Source organism: Neovison vison, chromosome 5, assembly GCF_020171115.1.
Source record: "Neovison vison isolate M4711 chromosome 5, ASM_NN_V1, whole genome shotgun sequence".
NCBI classification, from domain to species: domain Eukaryota; kingdom Metazoa; phylum Chordata; class Mammalia; order Carnivora; family Mustelidae; genus Neogale; species Neogale vison.
The window spans coordinates 70,764,243-70,779,454 of record NC_058095.1 but is presented as its reverse complement, the minus strand read 5'-3'; the positions used below and the strand labels follow the sequence as shown (position 1 = coordinate 70,779,454).

Genomic DNA, 15,212 nt, shown 5'->3' with positions numbered 1-15,212 from the left:
TCTCCACCTCCCCTGTCCCAGCTCCCCAGACGCCCGGGGCCGGTTACCAACTACCAAAGCCCAGTGAAGACCTGACTGCCTTCCCCTGGGGCTTCTACTCCGGCCATTCTGGATACCACCACCGTCCACACCTCTTCCTCGCCTTCTCCCCTGCGATGACCTTGGCCTTGCCCCTCAGCAACCACCCATCCAACTGCCTATTTCTTGTTACCAGTGACGGCATTGCCTCCAAGATAGCCCCCAATCATCCGCGTCCCCTCCTGGTGGTTCCTCTCCCGTGGTCCTCGCACCAACAGTCCTTCATGGCCTCAGGGCCCTGCAAGACCCCCCACAACCTGTCCCCACTTTGGGCCGCCCATCAGCCTCTCCCTCCCTTTCCTCCTGTCCTGATTTATAATTCACAGGGGTCATTACAGGTACTGCCACCCTGCACTGCTGTGCCCCTGTCCCTGTTTACTCACCCCTCGGGCCTGTGACAGTGATCAGTTGGCCGGGGCACAGTCATGGTGGCCATCCCAGGACTGCCTTGCTCAGTCCACAGCCAGGGATCCCTCACAGCAGCAGGCAGACCCATCTCTCCTCCTCCAGCTCTCCTCACCTTTCGGAGAAAGGGCCTCACCTTGTGTTTCTTTGCATCTCCAGTAGTGCTCACCCTCAGCTGAACGACTCATGAGGAAATGGAAATGATCTAAGAGGGTTGCCTGGCTGGCTCAACTGGTGGAGCATGCAAGTCTTGATCTTGGGGTTGTGAGTTCGAGCCCCATGCTGGGGATAGAGATTACTTGAAAAAAATAGAATCTTAAAAAAAAAAAAAAAAAAAGTCCAGGAGCTTCCTCTGTCCCACCACCATGTCCGGCCCCCCAGAGACACTGTGGTCCCACCTGAGGTCCCAGGAGACCCCATGCCTTCAAGTTGCTCCCACTCCTCCCCCCACCGTCCATCAAGGGCTTCCCACCTGGCAGGATCATGCAGTTGGCCTCCACCAAACCTGTGCCCCCTCCTCTCTCCCCTGCAACTCTGAAAGGCTGAGCCCCCCCGACCTTGCCCCCCATCCTTGCCCATGCCATGCCCGTCGGCCAGCTCCCGCCGCTGCCCGGAAACCTCTGTCCCGTCAGGCCCAGCCCGCCAGCACCTCTGATGGAGTGGTCCCACCCCCTTCTCGTTCTGTGCCATCGTGCAGTCTGCCACCTTCCCACACTTGTGTTCTCATCCCTCCTTCCCTCCAGCCTGGTTTTAGTGCATTTCCATAGAAATCACAGACAGCAGTACGTTGTAGCATGCGTGCCCGTGACTGGAGCTCTGTATTTGTTTGTGGGCGTCATTTGTGTCTCTCGCAGGACCACAAATGTGGACTGAAACGCACAGATCTCAAGTGTACTACACACTGAGTTTCAGACAATGTGTGCCCAATGCCCGGTCAGGGTCTAGAAGGCTACCACCGCCGCAGGAAGCCACCTCACGCCTCTCCCAGTCAAGGCAGGAGGACAGAAACTTGGAAGGCTGCGGGCACTCTGCGTGGGGAGTCAGGGACAATCCACCTGAAGAACAGTCAAGGTGGGCAGCCCCAAGTTCACCCCCCACCGTCCATTCTGTCCCCTCATGCTCGTAAGACTCCATTCCCCTTGTATCCAGGTGGCTCTCTGGGAGTAGCTCTGGCCAAAGAAAGGTGGGTTGAAAAGCTGTCTGGCACTGAGAGGTCTGACACAAAGCTCCCCAGGTCGATCGTTCCATCCTTCCCCACGGCACCCTCGAGAGCACATCTTGAAGACAGAACACGGCAGGAACAGCCAGGAATGTCTCCACTGGGCAGTTTAGAAACGACTTTTACTGCGTTCTGCCACAGAGAGTTCAGGGGTGGTTTCTGCAGAGCGTTCCGGTCTGATACAGAAATTGGAATCAGGAGTGGGTTTCTGCCATCACCCAAACCCAAACCGAGTGAACGTGGTATTGGCTTAGCAGCTGAGCGACAGGCAGGTAGAGCACAGAGAAAAGGCTGGATGGCCGGAGAGCTCCATTTATGCGAGCACAAAACTAGGTAAGACTTGTGCCAACAACGTGGGAGTTAGGTTTGGTGCCTGGTGGGCCAACTCCAGGGGCAGGCACAGGTGGGTGATATGATGCATGGGGAGGGTTGGCCACTGCGGGCTGCATCCGGAAAGCCAGCATGGGAAGGCAGTGAGCTCACGCAAGAAAAGGCCCGTTTGCAAGGCCAAATGACAGAAATAGAGAATCCAAAATTTTGGGAGCCTCGAAAGGTTGAGAAAGGAGACTACTGGGTCCAGAAGGCAAATGGGAAGAGATGAGAAGGAAAAATGCTTCAAGCACTCAAGTTCTAGTAAAAACTTCTCATGAGGCCAAGCAACTCAGCCACCTGGTTAAGCATCAGATCTCAGGAGTTAAGCTCACTCCTACCATTATCCCCAACAGCCCCAATAGGAGCGACCAGGGAGCTGAAAAAAACATGGGGCAAGGCAGCGAGGAAGAATTTTATGTGTGTGCCTGTTATCTACTGCTGTGTAACATCTATCCACAAACATTGTCGCCTAAGACCACCACGTGTGACCTCCTGTGATTCTCTAAGTGACCCTAGAATGCTTCCCTTGGGGGAAAGGATATGCTTCACCTGTAGGGGAATGAAATCAGTATTTGGTGACCAGGACAGCTGTGGCAGAGACCAGCTGTGTGTGACCCTAACCCACTTCCCGGCCCCTGGGGCACCAAGGAGGCCTGCGTTTCCCCCAACCCCTGCTCCCAGTTGCTGCCCCCGGGGCTGGTGCTGGTGAGGGAGGCGGTCAAAGCCCCTGCCCGCCCTGGCCCCCTATGAGACCTCACACACTTCTCACTGCTCACTCATTCCCTGCCCACAGAAGCAGAGCCAGCCTACACGGTAACAGACTCTGTGAGCACAGACCGCCATGGCTAAGCCACTGACAGGGCAGTGTAGCCTAGGGCACCGTGACATACAGGCCCCCCTCTCCTGTCCGGGGAGTGGCTGGCCCCACTGCTCCCAACTTGGGCAAACCCTCCCCAGGCCTGTTGAGTCCTGCTCTCTGAGTGGCCACAGGCGGCCAGGGCAGCCCCAGAGGCCAGAGCTGGGGGTTCCTCTCAAGTGGAAAGCCACAAGGCCGCCCCAGGCCTCCTTCCCCACTCTGTGCTGGCCTCTACCGTACATCCTCCTGCTATCCAAACACCTCTTCCATCTCTGCCTGGAAAGGAAGGAGTTTTTGTCCTTCCACTGTGGTGCCACCTCTGATCACAGGATCCCAAGTCCACGGGTGGGGAGGTGCACCTACCCACCCACCAACGCCCTTGCCTTGCCGACCACCTGTGGTGGTGCCCGGAGGGCTGCCTTCCAGCCAGCCTCCCCCCCACCCCGACCACAAAGACTCACACAGGCACGAGGACCGGCTCCTGCCCACCCGTCTCCGGTGGGAGACAGAGACGGGGGCGAGGAAGGACACAACCAGAAACCGCATCATGATACAAATGATAAATTATATTTGTACAGTAAATAAGTATCAATAGTCAACACACGTTCAAAACCAGCCACCGGCCCCTGGGACTGAGAAAACGGCTGGGCGGCGCCCCCTACCCCAGTGCCCATCAGGAGGGAGTATGACGGCACGTGCATCACACGTGTGGCAGCGGCCGGCGGCTTCATGATCAGTGCAGCAGGCAACAGGGACAAGGTGCCTGGGACAGGCCTGTGCCCGGGTGTGAGGGGGTGGGGGGAGGGGGCGCAGTGGGTCTCATGGGGCCTCGGCGGCCCAGTGGCTAGAATGCTGGGGCCTCGAAGTCAAGTCAGGAAGAGCTCTTGACTGTTTACAAAAAGAATCACCGACGCAGTAGTCAGGTCTGGGCTACTGGCCTGTGAAGGGGTCCAGGCTCGCACCATGTGAGTGAAAGCACCTCCCGGGGGGCGGGGGAAGCCACCTGCTGGGCCCCACCCTGTCCCCATGCTCCCCCAGGTCGGAGGAGGCCAGGGCGGGCTCCAGCCCGCGGTCCAGCCCCAGCTCTCCGGCTCTGGTGGAGGCATGGCCAGTCAGGAGCTCTGGGGGTGGCTCCTCCGGCTGGGGGACAGCCTTGGGGAGCGGCATGGGTGAGCTTTTAAAATGAGGAAACAGGAAAGGCCAGAAAAGGCTGTTCGGGACTCCGCCTGCTCATCTCCAGGCCTGTGCCCTGCTCAGGGTCTGACCTCCCTGAACAGGCCACAGGAAGCAGAGGAACACCGGGGGGTCAGCTGCCTTGTTGTTGGGGTGAAGTCCACAGTGGAAAGCAAGACTGTAGCGCCCACAGGCAAGGTGACCTGACCGGAGGCAGGTTGGGTGTGTGTGTGGCGGGGGCGGGGGGAGGAGGGGCTTCCTTCCCTGGGGAGAAGCACGCCTTTTCTGCTCTTTCATGAATTCATACTTTTCTTCTAGTGGTGGGTGGGGTGAGGAAAGGAGGGAGTTGGGAAAGGGAGGTAATATTAGTGCATGTTTGTTAAAAATCCATGTGAGAATGACTTTTTTTTTTCTTCCTCTCCGAAATAAGAGATGATGAGAATTTTAAGTCTGCAGTGTGTGTCTGGAGTTAGCAGGAGGCTGGCCCCGTGGAGCCGTGGGCACTGAAGACGCCCGCAGTCTCCACGCCATCCCCATCCTTACCCTGAGTGCGGATTAAGACAGAGAGGATCACAGACACACAAGGTTCAAGATGCCTCTTTCGTTTCCAATTTGCACCGGAAACGGAAGTCCTTGTTGATCCGTGCATGCCTTCAGTTATAAAAGGGAATTAGCAGATAAAAACTGGTGAGTCACATCCATCCATCAGATTTTTTTCCCTTTAACTTGATGTTGGTGTACCAGTAAGAAAAACAGCCTCTCTCAGGATCCAGCCCAGAAGGCTGCGGTTCAATCTGTTGGGTAAGTCACCAAAAAAGGGAGTAAAAGAAAGGAAAAGGCAACTGGAGGCTGGGTTTTTGTTGTTGTTGCTGTTGTAGATTTTTTTTTTTTAAATAAACATCATCTTTTCTGTGTAATCAAATTCCCGTATTTTTCCCTATAAAGAATTTACTTTAGTTTTTTTTTTTTCCCCATAAGGCATTTTTTTTTGCTTCCTATTTAAATTTTCTTAGAGTTAAAACCATAAATAAGAGGGTTTAAACCATTCACATGACACGTGCCAGTATCTTAATTCAGCCAGACCTGGTAAATTCTATCAAAACTAGACAGTTAAATAAGAACCACGTTATAAAAATATTAGCCAAAAAAAGACTATTAGGTAATTCTGCAAACTCAAATATGAAACTGTACTAAACAAATTATGTGCAAACGTATACAAGCATAGAGCCACGTGGCAGGGGTTATGCTCAGATTAGTTTAAAGCTCGCTCTAGTGGATTTAATTTAAGAGTTGTTCCGCGGTGGTAGGGTTTGCTTTGAACTCACACACGAGTCAAAGAAAAATAAAATATGCACAACCACTTCCCCAGAAGGTCAGCGTCTCACGGAGCCGGTGCTTCATTCCATCCACACCTGGGACCGCCTCGGGTGTCACTAGGGCTGGAGGGGGTGGGTCACAAGGACACGGTGGTGGCCGTTCCTAGGCCTAGGTCAGGCAGTGTCCCAGAGGCCCTCAGGCTGAGGCTCAGGGTGAGGTCAATGCTGACAGCTCCCACCCCCTCGTCCTGGGCCCCAGAGAGCTAGCCGGTCTCCAGGACCAGGACCTCGGTGTTCGGGAGGAAGTGGGGAGGCCACTGGTTGGGCCCCTCCTGCAGGCAGTGGGCTGGGGACAGGTGGGTGGGCAGCCTCAGAAGGCGCGGAGACCCACGTCTGACGTCTAGCAGGCCTACCGCTGCTTGACAGGTCGGGGCTGTGCAGACAACCCTTCTATCAGGAAGCCAGAACTGGAAAGCCCTAACACCCACACCCCCACTCTCGGACACCATTCCACAATCGAGAGTCCCTGCTCGGCGTCCTCAGGCACGGAGGCTCTGGGCATGCGCTCTGTGGTGGGGCCCCAGCCCTGGCACTAGAGAAGGAAAGGGTTGGTTGTGCCGGTGGCCTGAGCTGCTGAGGGGGGAAGGCCCACGCTCCCCACCATGTTCATCGCAGTGGGGCCAAGTGGCGTCAGGGAGGACCCTCCAGCCCCCAGAGCCGGGTGTGGGGCCGTGGAGGTCATGGAGGCCACAGCCATGGGCTCCACACCTGGGCTAGGCCCAAAGGACGTGCTGGTCCCCAGGACAGGGCTCCCCCGCAGCTGGTTCAGCGTCAGCGGCTGCGGCTGGTTCACCTGGAAGGGGTTGACAGGGGCCGAAGTGGTGGCTGCACCTGGGAAAGAGGTGGGGCAGTGGCTTGAGTCAGAATAGACCCACCCCCAAGTCCAAGGGCAGGAGACGGGGGCGACCAGGAGCACGTGTGCACCTCTAGGGGACGGGGTGCTTCATAGTGCCTGCTGCTCTGCAGAGCCCCGGTCTCCAGCCAACGCAGGGCACACGTGCCCCCTGCCTGCATCTCCAGCGTCTGGTCGAAGAGACCAAGGCTGTTCGAAGCCGAGTGGCTCATCCGGAATCACCAAGCCTGACTGAGGCAGTGCCAGGAGCATGCCTACTCAGAGCTGGCCCCCCAGGTCTCCCTCAGCAACAAATAGCTGGCCCCACTCCCCTAATCTGTCTGTCAAGCTCTGTGACACCAGGTGTCCGGGAAAGAGGGGCACCGTCGGGGAGTGGGGATCCTCAGTGTGCGCCCAGAGAGTGCCAGCCTCCACCCTGGACCCTGGGACCTGAGGGCTGGCAAGACTAAGGCTCTGAGAAGCCCTGCAGTCAAGAAGTGGAGGCAGCTCTGTCTTACCCAGCGTTTCCAGAAAGTACCACACATCGTTAAGGCTTTCTCCCCTGGCTTTTAGCAAAAACATCTTTGGTGGTCTGCCAAAGCCCCCGAGCGCCACCAGCATGGAGCCTCCAAGCAGCCCAGCCCTTGAGCACACAGGCTGCCTGCCGAGGAGCACCCCCAGCCTCCCTGAGGAGATGCTGCCCGCTCTCCAGCCCACCCTGGGGGGAGGCAGTCTCCGCTGAGGACACAGCCGGCGTTCCTGCACCAGCACCACTCCTAATGCTGCAGAGCAGCCCCGCCAGAGCTGAGCCAACCCGGAGGTGCCGGGAGCCCCTTGTAGCGGGATGGTGGGACCCCAGGCAGGCAAGCTAGGACACAGGGTTCAGATCCGGCTCCACCTAGGGAATAAGGGGCAACCATGTCCTCGCCCCGCTCAGGACCACGGGAACTGACTACAGTGCCCACCCTCAGCACTTCTAAGACCCGGGGTCCATCTCTGCAGGGTCCTCCGAGGGGCCGCAGATTCCGCGGTCTGAGGGAGGCTCTCAGACTGAGCGCCCTGAATGAGACACACTGGGGAGCCCATGGCCCCAGGGACCCCGGACTCTAAAGCCAAGGCAGGAGGGCTTGTCTTGCAGTCCACAGAGCCTTTGAGGGGCAGAACGGGCATTTTGACGGAGCCTAACGGCAGGGAGGATAGATACAGAGGTGGGAGGGCAGGGCTCCCAGCCCCAGAAAGACAGAATCCGGCACCTCAAATGGCTAAAGAAGGGTCTGTGGGCCCCTTGCAAAGGGCCCCCCGAAAGGGGAATGTTGGGCTGCAAACCCCAGCTCTTCCTCTCCCCGCCGCTGCCCTCCTGCAGCTGACCAAGAAGTGGTGCTTGCTGGAGGGTCTCCCTGGCCAAGGGCACGAAGTCTGGGGCAACTTCTGCTCAGTGGTCTCCACAGTGAGGTGGGGCTGTTTCCCACCCATCCCCCCAACCACACATTAGCTTTCATGCCCCAACCCCCAGGCCCTGGGGAGGCCCAGGAATTCCGGGCATGCTTCCTGGGTAAGGCAGGAAGATCCCCGGAGGAGAAGTGAGAGGTGGAGGAGAGGTCAAGGCCCGAGGCTAGCCCCAAACCCATAGTCAGGAAGGGCAGACAAGCAGAGGGAGCCCCAGGAAGCGAGCATACCTGGTGCCAGGAAAGGGTTGAGGGACTGGGCTGGCGGGGCTGGCCTGGTCACCAGCGAGTCCAGGTTGACCAGGGCCGCATTGGGGCCCAGGAAGGACTCGGGTGTTTTCCGAGCGCTGCTGGGCTTGCTAGAGGTGGAGGTCAGGGGCTGGCACTCGAAGGGGTCTGGGCTTGTAGTTCCGTTGTTCTGGGACGGCGGCGAGGCCACAGCCTCAGCTACAAGACAAGAACACACAGGGGCGTGGTGAGGACAGACGGCATGGCCCCGAGACCCGATGCAACACTGCTCACCCCAGCAGCGTTCTGTGCAAAGACACACACATTCTGGGGGACACCAGTGTCGCCACACAGAAGACGGGGATGTCCACGGCAGTGTTGTTTCCAACAGACCTGGCCGGGGACAGTCAGCCACAGGGTAGTGTACAGAACCGTTGTTTGTGGGGGCATCTGGGTGGCTCAGTGGGTTAGGCTGCTGCCTTCAGCTTGGGTCATGATGTCAGGGTCCTGGGATCAAGCCCAACTGGGTCATGATGTCAGGGTCCTGGGATCAAGCCCAATTGGGTCATGATGTCAGGGTCCTGGGATGAAGCCCTGCATTGGGCTCTCTGCTCAGCAGGGAGCCTGCTTCCTCCTCTCTCTCTGCCTGCTTGTGATCTCTCTCTGTCAAATAAATAAGTAAAATCTTTAAAAAAAAAAAAAAGAACCCTTGTTCGTGTACGCAAACCCAGAGCGCAGGGACAGGAGGCCTAGTGACGGGGAAAGAGGGCCGGATCACATCACGGGAAGAGCAGCAGTTGGCAAAAGTGCGTACGGCCCGGTCCTCTAGAAATATTGGGATGGTATTGGGGGCTGCGGGCCAGGCGCACACAGAAGACGTATGTCGTGTGTTTCCACTATCAATTTTCTACAATGATCATGAATTTCTTGATAGAGAAGAAAAGCAAAGACCGTGTCAGCAGAGCTCAGAAAAAGCGCTGGAAGGCAACACAGCAGCGGGGGGAGGGAGGTTTACAGAGGAGTTCCGTCTTCTTCCATACACTTTTCCAAATTTTCTACAGTGGAAACAGCTCCAGAATTGGGGGTGAGTGTTTGCAAGTGCACAGAACAACTGTGCACGTTATAGGGCCACACTGCCTTCTCGTTGCAGCGCACCTGGGTCGGCAAGGACCACGAGGCTACACTTCGGCCTGCAGAAGAGATGCATGGAATTTGGGGGGTTTTTGGTTTGTTTTTTAAATATTTTACTCATTTATTTGACAGACACAGATCACAAACAGGCAGAGAGGCAGGCAGAGAGAGAGAGGGGAAAGCAGCCTCCCGGTCAAGAGAGAGCCTGATGCAGGACTCGATCCCAGGGCCCGGAGATGATGACCTGAGCTGAAGGCAGAGGCTTAACCCACTGAGCCACCCAGGCGCTCCAGAATTTTGTTTAATGCAGCAAAAGAAAGACCCCAAGAAGCAGCACGTTCTAAGTTGCTTCTGGTCCCCTGAGCTGAGAGGGGGCCAAGCATCGGTCAGGCTGCACGGACCTCAGATGGGAGGCCAGCTGGGCCTATGGCTGCCTCTGGGGGAAGCAGTGGGGGGGAGGTGAGAGGGAGGTGAGGGGGTGGAGGGGCAGATGGAGATCGTGGCAGGGGCACAAGGAGAAGCAGAGAAGCTGCTCCATGTGGCTGGGAGAGGTGGCCTGGAGGTGGACAGAGGCAGCCTGGCTCTGTCCCTGGCCTCCTCCCCCAGTCTGGACTCTCTGTCCCCCACCCTGATACCCTGCAGCCCAGAGGCACTGGGCTGGGGCTCTGACAGGGACTGGGTGGAAGCCACAACCTAGGATGATCAAGTAGAGGCAGAGATACCCTGTCCAGGCCCAGAGCAGGCGCTGTATGGAAAAGGGGCACCATGTGGAGAGGGAAGGTGGGAAGACTAAGGCATATGGTGGCAGCAGTTGAGATGGGGCGGTGGGGGCCCAGGCTGGGCTGGAGAGGCGGCGGGGGGTGGGGGTGGGCACCTGTGCAGGCAACCTTGAGGGGCCCAGGGGTGGGGCCGAGACCCAGAGGTGAATGAGACCAGAAGCATAGGCCCAACACCAGGAGAGTGTGAAAAAAAAATCTCAACTGCATGACTCTTCACCGCTGATGTGTGAATTCCTGCAACCAGCCACTCACAGCTCCCAAGATCAAGACAGAAAGAAAATGCGCGAAGTTGAGAGGTTCTGAAAGCTCATTATTTCTGCCATAACTGGACTGGTCAAATGCACAGAACGTTATAGAAACAACCACCACCTACACATACCTGTTTTTTTTGAAGTCCGGAGGTTGTCAAATTCAGAAAAGTCATCTTTAATGGTACCATTCAGATTACTGAAGAGATCAAAGGCCCCTGGGGGAACACAAGAGGCTGGTGACTGCAGGTGTAGTTCCCCATGATTCTGCTTCCCCGTCTATAACCTAGGGCTGCTGGCGGCAGGTGGGGGAGGGATCGCTAACCCTGCTCCTGGGGAAGAACTGAGAACCAGAGGGCAGCTCGGGGTCACCAGCTGGTTTGGGCAGGGGCTGAGCCAAGGATCCTGGCCTCCCACAACCCAGCGTGGGGGCGTCTGCCTGCCACTGCTCCCACCAGCCCCACCCCAAACTGAAGGAGGGGCTCATGCGGGGGGAGAGACTTCTGAGCCGGGTTTGGCGACGTGGATGGCCCCCGTAGGAAGCTACTGGAAGGAGTGCCTAGAATGCAGCCTGCCCAGGTGCCCTAGAGAAGTCCCTCTGGATGGCGGTTCAGGTGCCCCGAGGGCCTGTGGGCTCACTCTTTGCAGTGGGCTTATGGCACGTGTGGTGGTTGGGGGGGAGGCTGGGGACAAAAGCCGCAGAGACAAAGGTAGCAAGAGCAGGCCACCATAGGTCCCATGCCGAGGAGCCAGGACAGGGGACAGCAGTGTGTCCAAAGGGGCTCTCAGAGCCCGTGCAGAGCGAGGTCTCACCAGAGGAAGAGACGGGTTTAGTGGCCGAGGCTGCAGCCCAGGCGTCTGCTGTCTTCCCGGCCCTGGGGGCAGGCTGCTGCGGGCCCGCCCAGGGGTCCGAGCCCTTCGGGCCGGAGTGTGTGCTGGCACCAGTGGGCACACCCCACGGGTCAACAGAGGCAGCTGGCTTGGCACCTGTGGAAGGCAGAGTAGGCTCAGCTACGTCCTCAGAAAGTTCTGGGCAGCTGGGGTGAGAAAGGAAAGGATACTGGGCCACGTGAGCTACATCCGGGTCTGCCCCACGTCAGGACAGGCAGCTACCCTAAGGCTGCTGTCCCAGGCCTACGAAGCTAGACTGAGCCAAAGGCCGGGACTGACAGCCATGGGGGTTCCCACCCTGGGGGTGGGGTATGCTGGGCCCAGACTATTGGGAAGGTACCAGACAGCACACAGCTGAGAACTTTCCCAAGTGGCTGCCACACGTGGTCTTGCACAGAGCTCCAAGCCACGTTCAAACCCGCCTCCCCAGAGTCCGCCAGCCTCCTCCTCCATAGAGGGAGCCCTGCCCAGGCATCCGCCGCGGCAGCCGTGGGCGCCGGATGCGCCCAGTACCCCCCTGCTTTGAGTGGTTTCTGCTTTTGATAGAGGGCAAATAAAACAGATGAGGACCGTGTGAGGGAACAGTAAACAAACGCCTATATGCATAGCCGGTGTTTTCAGCCAGTGAGTGACCAACCAGTTTATGGGGTCATGACTGGCCTTTTTTAAGAGAGTATAACAGGGACACGTGAGCACACCTAACGGGCAGTGTCCATCCAGCTGTGCATACCTTTCATCTGTCACATGTAGATGCGGGCCTTACTCAGGCTAAGTGCGTACACGCCCCAAGCATGCCTCGCCTTTCTTTGAGGAAGGTCACAGCCAGTGTTTAAAGGTCACCACTGCCTTTCAAGGGGCAGAAGGGCCTCCCTGCTTCATGACACCTGTCAGCCCAATCTTTCCTTTGTGTTAGCCCCCGCCTTGATCTTTCCTCTGGTTCTACCCTGCAGAGGCACCTTGAGACACTACTGATCAGCTGTGCCACTTTTCTCAACTTTACACAAACGGAAACACTGCACACATTCTGTGTGACCGGCTTTGCTCACAACGCACTTGATATGGGAGATTTCAGCTGTGTTGACATGCAGCTGAAACCTGTTCCCTTTTCCTGCTCTAGAACCTTCCAGTCTAGCGGGGGTCGGGCGGAGAGGAACCACAGCTGGTCAGTCTGCTGAAGGTACTGGCTTGGTTTTGCTTTGGTGGTGCTGTTCTTTCTTCTCCTGTCCTGTGCACTCCTACCAGTGAGGCTCCGTCCCCTCCGCGCGGTCGTGCCTTACGCTGTGTGCACACAAGTCCTGGCACTCCAGCAACTGGCCCCTAACCTCAGTAAAGCTTCCTGCTCACTTTCTGACATGTTACAATCTGGCAAGATCACCTGGCTGTTTTGATTTGCATTTCATTGTTCCTTAATGAGACCATGCCTCTTGTCATTTTTGTTTGTGGGTCTTCTGTGATTCGCACCTATCCCAATCTTTCTCTGCCTTCCTTTGGGTGTTTATCTTTCTCTTCTTGATTTGAGAGTTCTCATCAATAGGTGAGAATAGGGTTTTACTTGGGTTACAAAAGCAAGGAAAATACCTCCCAATTTGTGGCTTTTCTTTTCTCTCCTTAAAGTAGATTTTGGGGGCACCTGGGTGGCTCAGTTGGTTAAGCGCCTGCCTTCAGCTCAGGTCATGATCTCAGGGTCCTGGGATTGAGCCCCACGTTGGGCTCCAGTCCCACATTGGGCTCCTTGCTCGGCAGGAAGTCTGCTTCCCCCTCTGCCTCTTCCTCTGCTTGAGCTCTCCCTCCTGCGCTCTCTCTCTCGGACGAATGGATAAATAAAATCTTTTAAAAATTAAAAAAAAATTTTTTTTAAATTAAAGTAGCTTTTGATGAGTAGACATTATCTGAAATTGAGCAGGGTGTAACCTATCAGTATTTTCCTTTGTAATTTGTGCTTTTCCTGACCTTTAGGAAAGGTTTCCCTACACCTCAACCATCTTCCTCTATAGCAACATCAAAAAGAGCTACAGTTTGCCTTGCACATTCATGCGTTTGCCCCATTAGCAACTTATTTTTGCATATGGCACAAAATACAGATTTGATCTCATGCTTTCCTACCCTGAGTCGTCTTACCACTTTCTTCCCACTGACCTGCACACACTGCCGCCTCCACCACAAGTCCTGGCTTCACAGATTCATTCCTGGGCTCTCCCTTCGGATCCACTGACCCCTCTGTTTTCACCCCTGTGCTTTCTGGATTATCCTCATGGATATTCTTATCATAATAAAAATGGCTATCTGGTACCTGATACCTCGATCTTGTTCCTCGGGCATACATGGCTATTTCCAGCCATTTGCTCTTCCATAATCATTTTAAAATCACGTCAAGTTAAAAAAAAAAAAAAGAGAAAGAAAATAAGGAAAGAAAAACCTTGGGGTGGGGGGGGCAGGAGCCTAGGTGGCTCAGTTGGTTAAGCACCTGCCTTCCACTCAGGTCATGATCCCAGGGTCCTGGGATCGAGCCCCACGTTGGGCTCCTTGGTGAGCACAGAGCCTGCTTCTCTTTCTTTCTGCCTGCTGCTGCTCTCTCTTTCTGTCAAATAAATAAATTAAACTTTAAAAATTTTTAAATTAAAAAACCAAAAACCTTGCTGGTATTTTGGTCAGAATTGCACTGAATCTCAGATCAGTTTGAAGTAAGTTCTTGTCACTCTAACAGCAAGTCTTCTGAAAAAACCAAAGTCACAGGACATCTCTCCTTTCACTTAAGTCCTTCTTTAAATGAATGATCTGAAGTGAAAGATGTCAGTGAAAATCTTATTTTAATCTTTTATTTCTATAAAGGAATCATTTTTATAACTTCTGTAATACCTATTTCTAAGGACTTAAGTATACACACACACACACACACACACATTTAAGATTTTATCTCAGAGAGCAAGCAGAAAAGAAGGGGGAGCAGAAGAGGGAGAAGCAGGCTCCCAGCTGATCAGGGAGCCTGATGCAGTGTTTGATCTCAGGAGCCTGGGATCATAACCTGAGCCAAAGGCAGATGGTTAACAACTGACTGAGCCACAGGCACCCCAGGACTGGTATATTTTTAAATTTTCATTTTTATTCGTTTATTGCATACAGAAAAAAATTAACTTTATACACTGATTCTTGCAGCCTGCAATCTTACTAAACGCTCACCTAATAATTAAAATTAATGCAAATCATTTATTCTAAGGATTCTTATACCTCTTGATTCTAACAGAGTTATGTGAGTTTTTGGATAGCCTATGTACATGATGATATCACTGGCAAATGATGATGGTCTAATTTTCCCCAGGCCTTATACTTTTTCTTTTCTTTTCCTGCTTCACTGTGCTGGCTGGGGCCATCAGTCCCAAAGTAAAGTATGAGTGTGCAAAGTCAGTGTCTCTGTCTCACTCTTCAGGATCCATTTTCAACAATTTAAATTAAAACAGTTGCATTTACCACTTGTAGGATTTCTTCCTTCTGGAAGCCCTTTATCAGGTCATGGAAAATCCTCATCACTCCAAGTTTGCTAGGACTTTTGCCATGTACGGCTGATGAATTCTGCCAACTGGTTTCTGGTCCTATTAAGATTACAGCACAATTTTTCTCTTTTGGTCTGTGATGTGGTACATGAATACGTCTTCTAAGGACCTGTTCCTTGTGAACAAAGCTTCTCATCATGTACTGTATGGTCTGTATATTTTTCAGTTTGGATTTGCAATTGTGTCTTTGCTTTTTGCGTCTGTACTCGTAGCTAGGGGTGGCCTGGGAGGTCTGTTCTCACATGGTATGTCCTGTCTGGTTTTGGTGGTAAGGTGATGCTCATCTCATAAAACCAGGAGGGATACTCCCCACTTTACTACCCTCTGAAGGAGTCTGTATAAAGGTGGAATTGTTTCTTGAATGTGTTAGAATTTGCCAGGTAAAGCCCTCTGGGTGGATCGCTGGGTGGGGAGGATTTTTGAGCCCTGACTCAATGCCTTTAATGATTATAGCACGATCCCTACCTTGGGATTTTTCTATTGTTCTTTGGCCAGCTCTGCTAAGTTTTCCTTCTAAATTTATCCTCTTTAAGTTTTCAGGTTTTGTAAGAACAGAGTTGATCAAATAGCCTCTCACTCCACGGGAATTCTTGGCAGTTATGTTCCCGTGGTTCACTCCTCATAGTGTCTG

The 15,212-nt window shown here is 54.5% G+C and overlaps 1 protein-coding gene across 2 annotated transcripts in view; it reads right to left on the bottom strand.

The window, feature by feature from the left end:
- Positions 1–3,475: 3,475 nt before the first annotated feature.
- Positions 3,476–15,212, bottom strand: part of EPN2 (epsin 2) — an 81,970-nt gene continuing 70,233 nt past the window's right edge. For both annotated transcript variants that reach the window (XM_044249344.1, XM_044249343.1), the window contains 4 exons: positions 10,956–11,129; positions 10,274–10,360; positions 7,988–8,203; positions 3,476–6,310 (listed from right to left, as the gene is read on the bottom strand). In XM_044249344.1, coding sequence (XP_044105279.1) covers positions 6,012–6,310; positions 7,988–8,203; positions 10,274–10,360; positions 10,956–11,129 — 776 coding nt within the window. In that variant the 3' untranslated portion in view covers positions 3,476–6,011. The remainder of the gene's footprint in view (positions 6,311–7,987; positions 8,204–10,273; positions 10,361–10,955; positions 11,130–15,212) is intronic.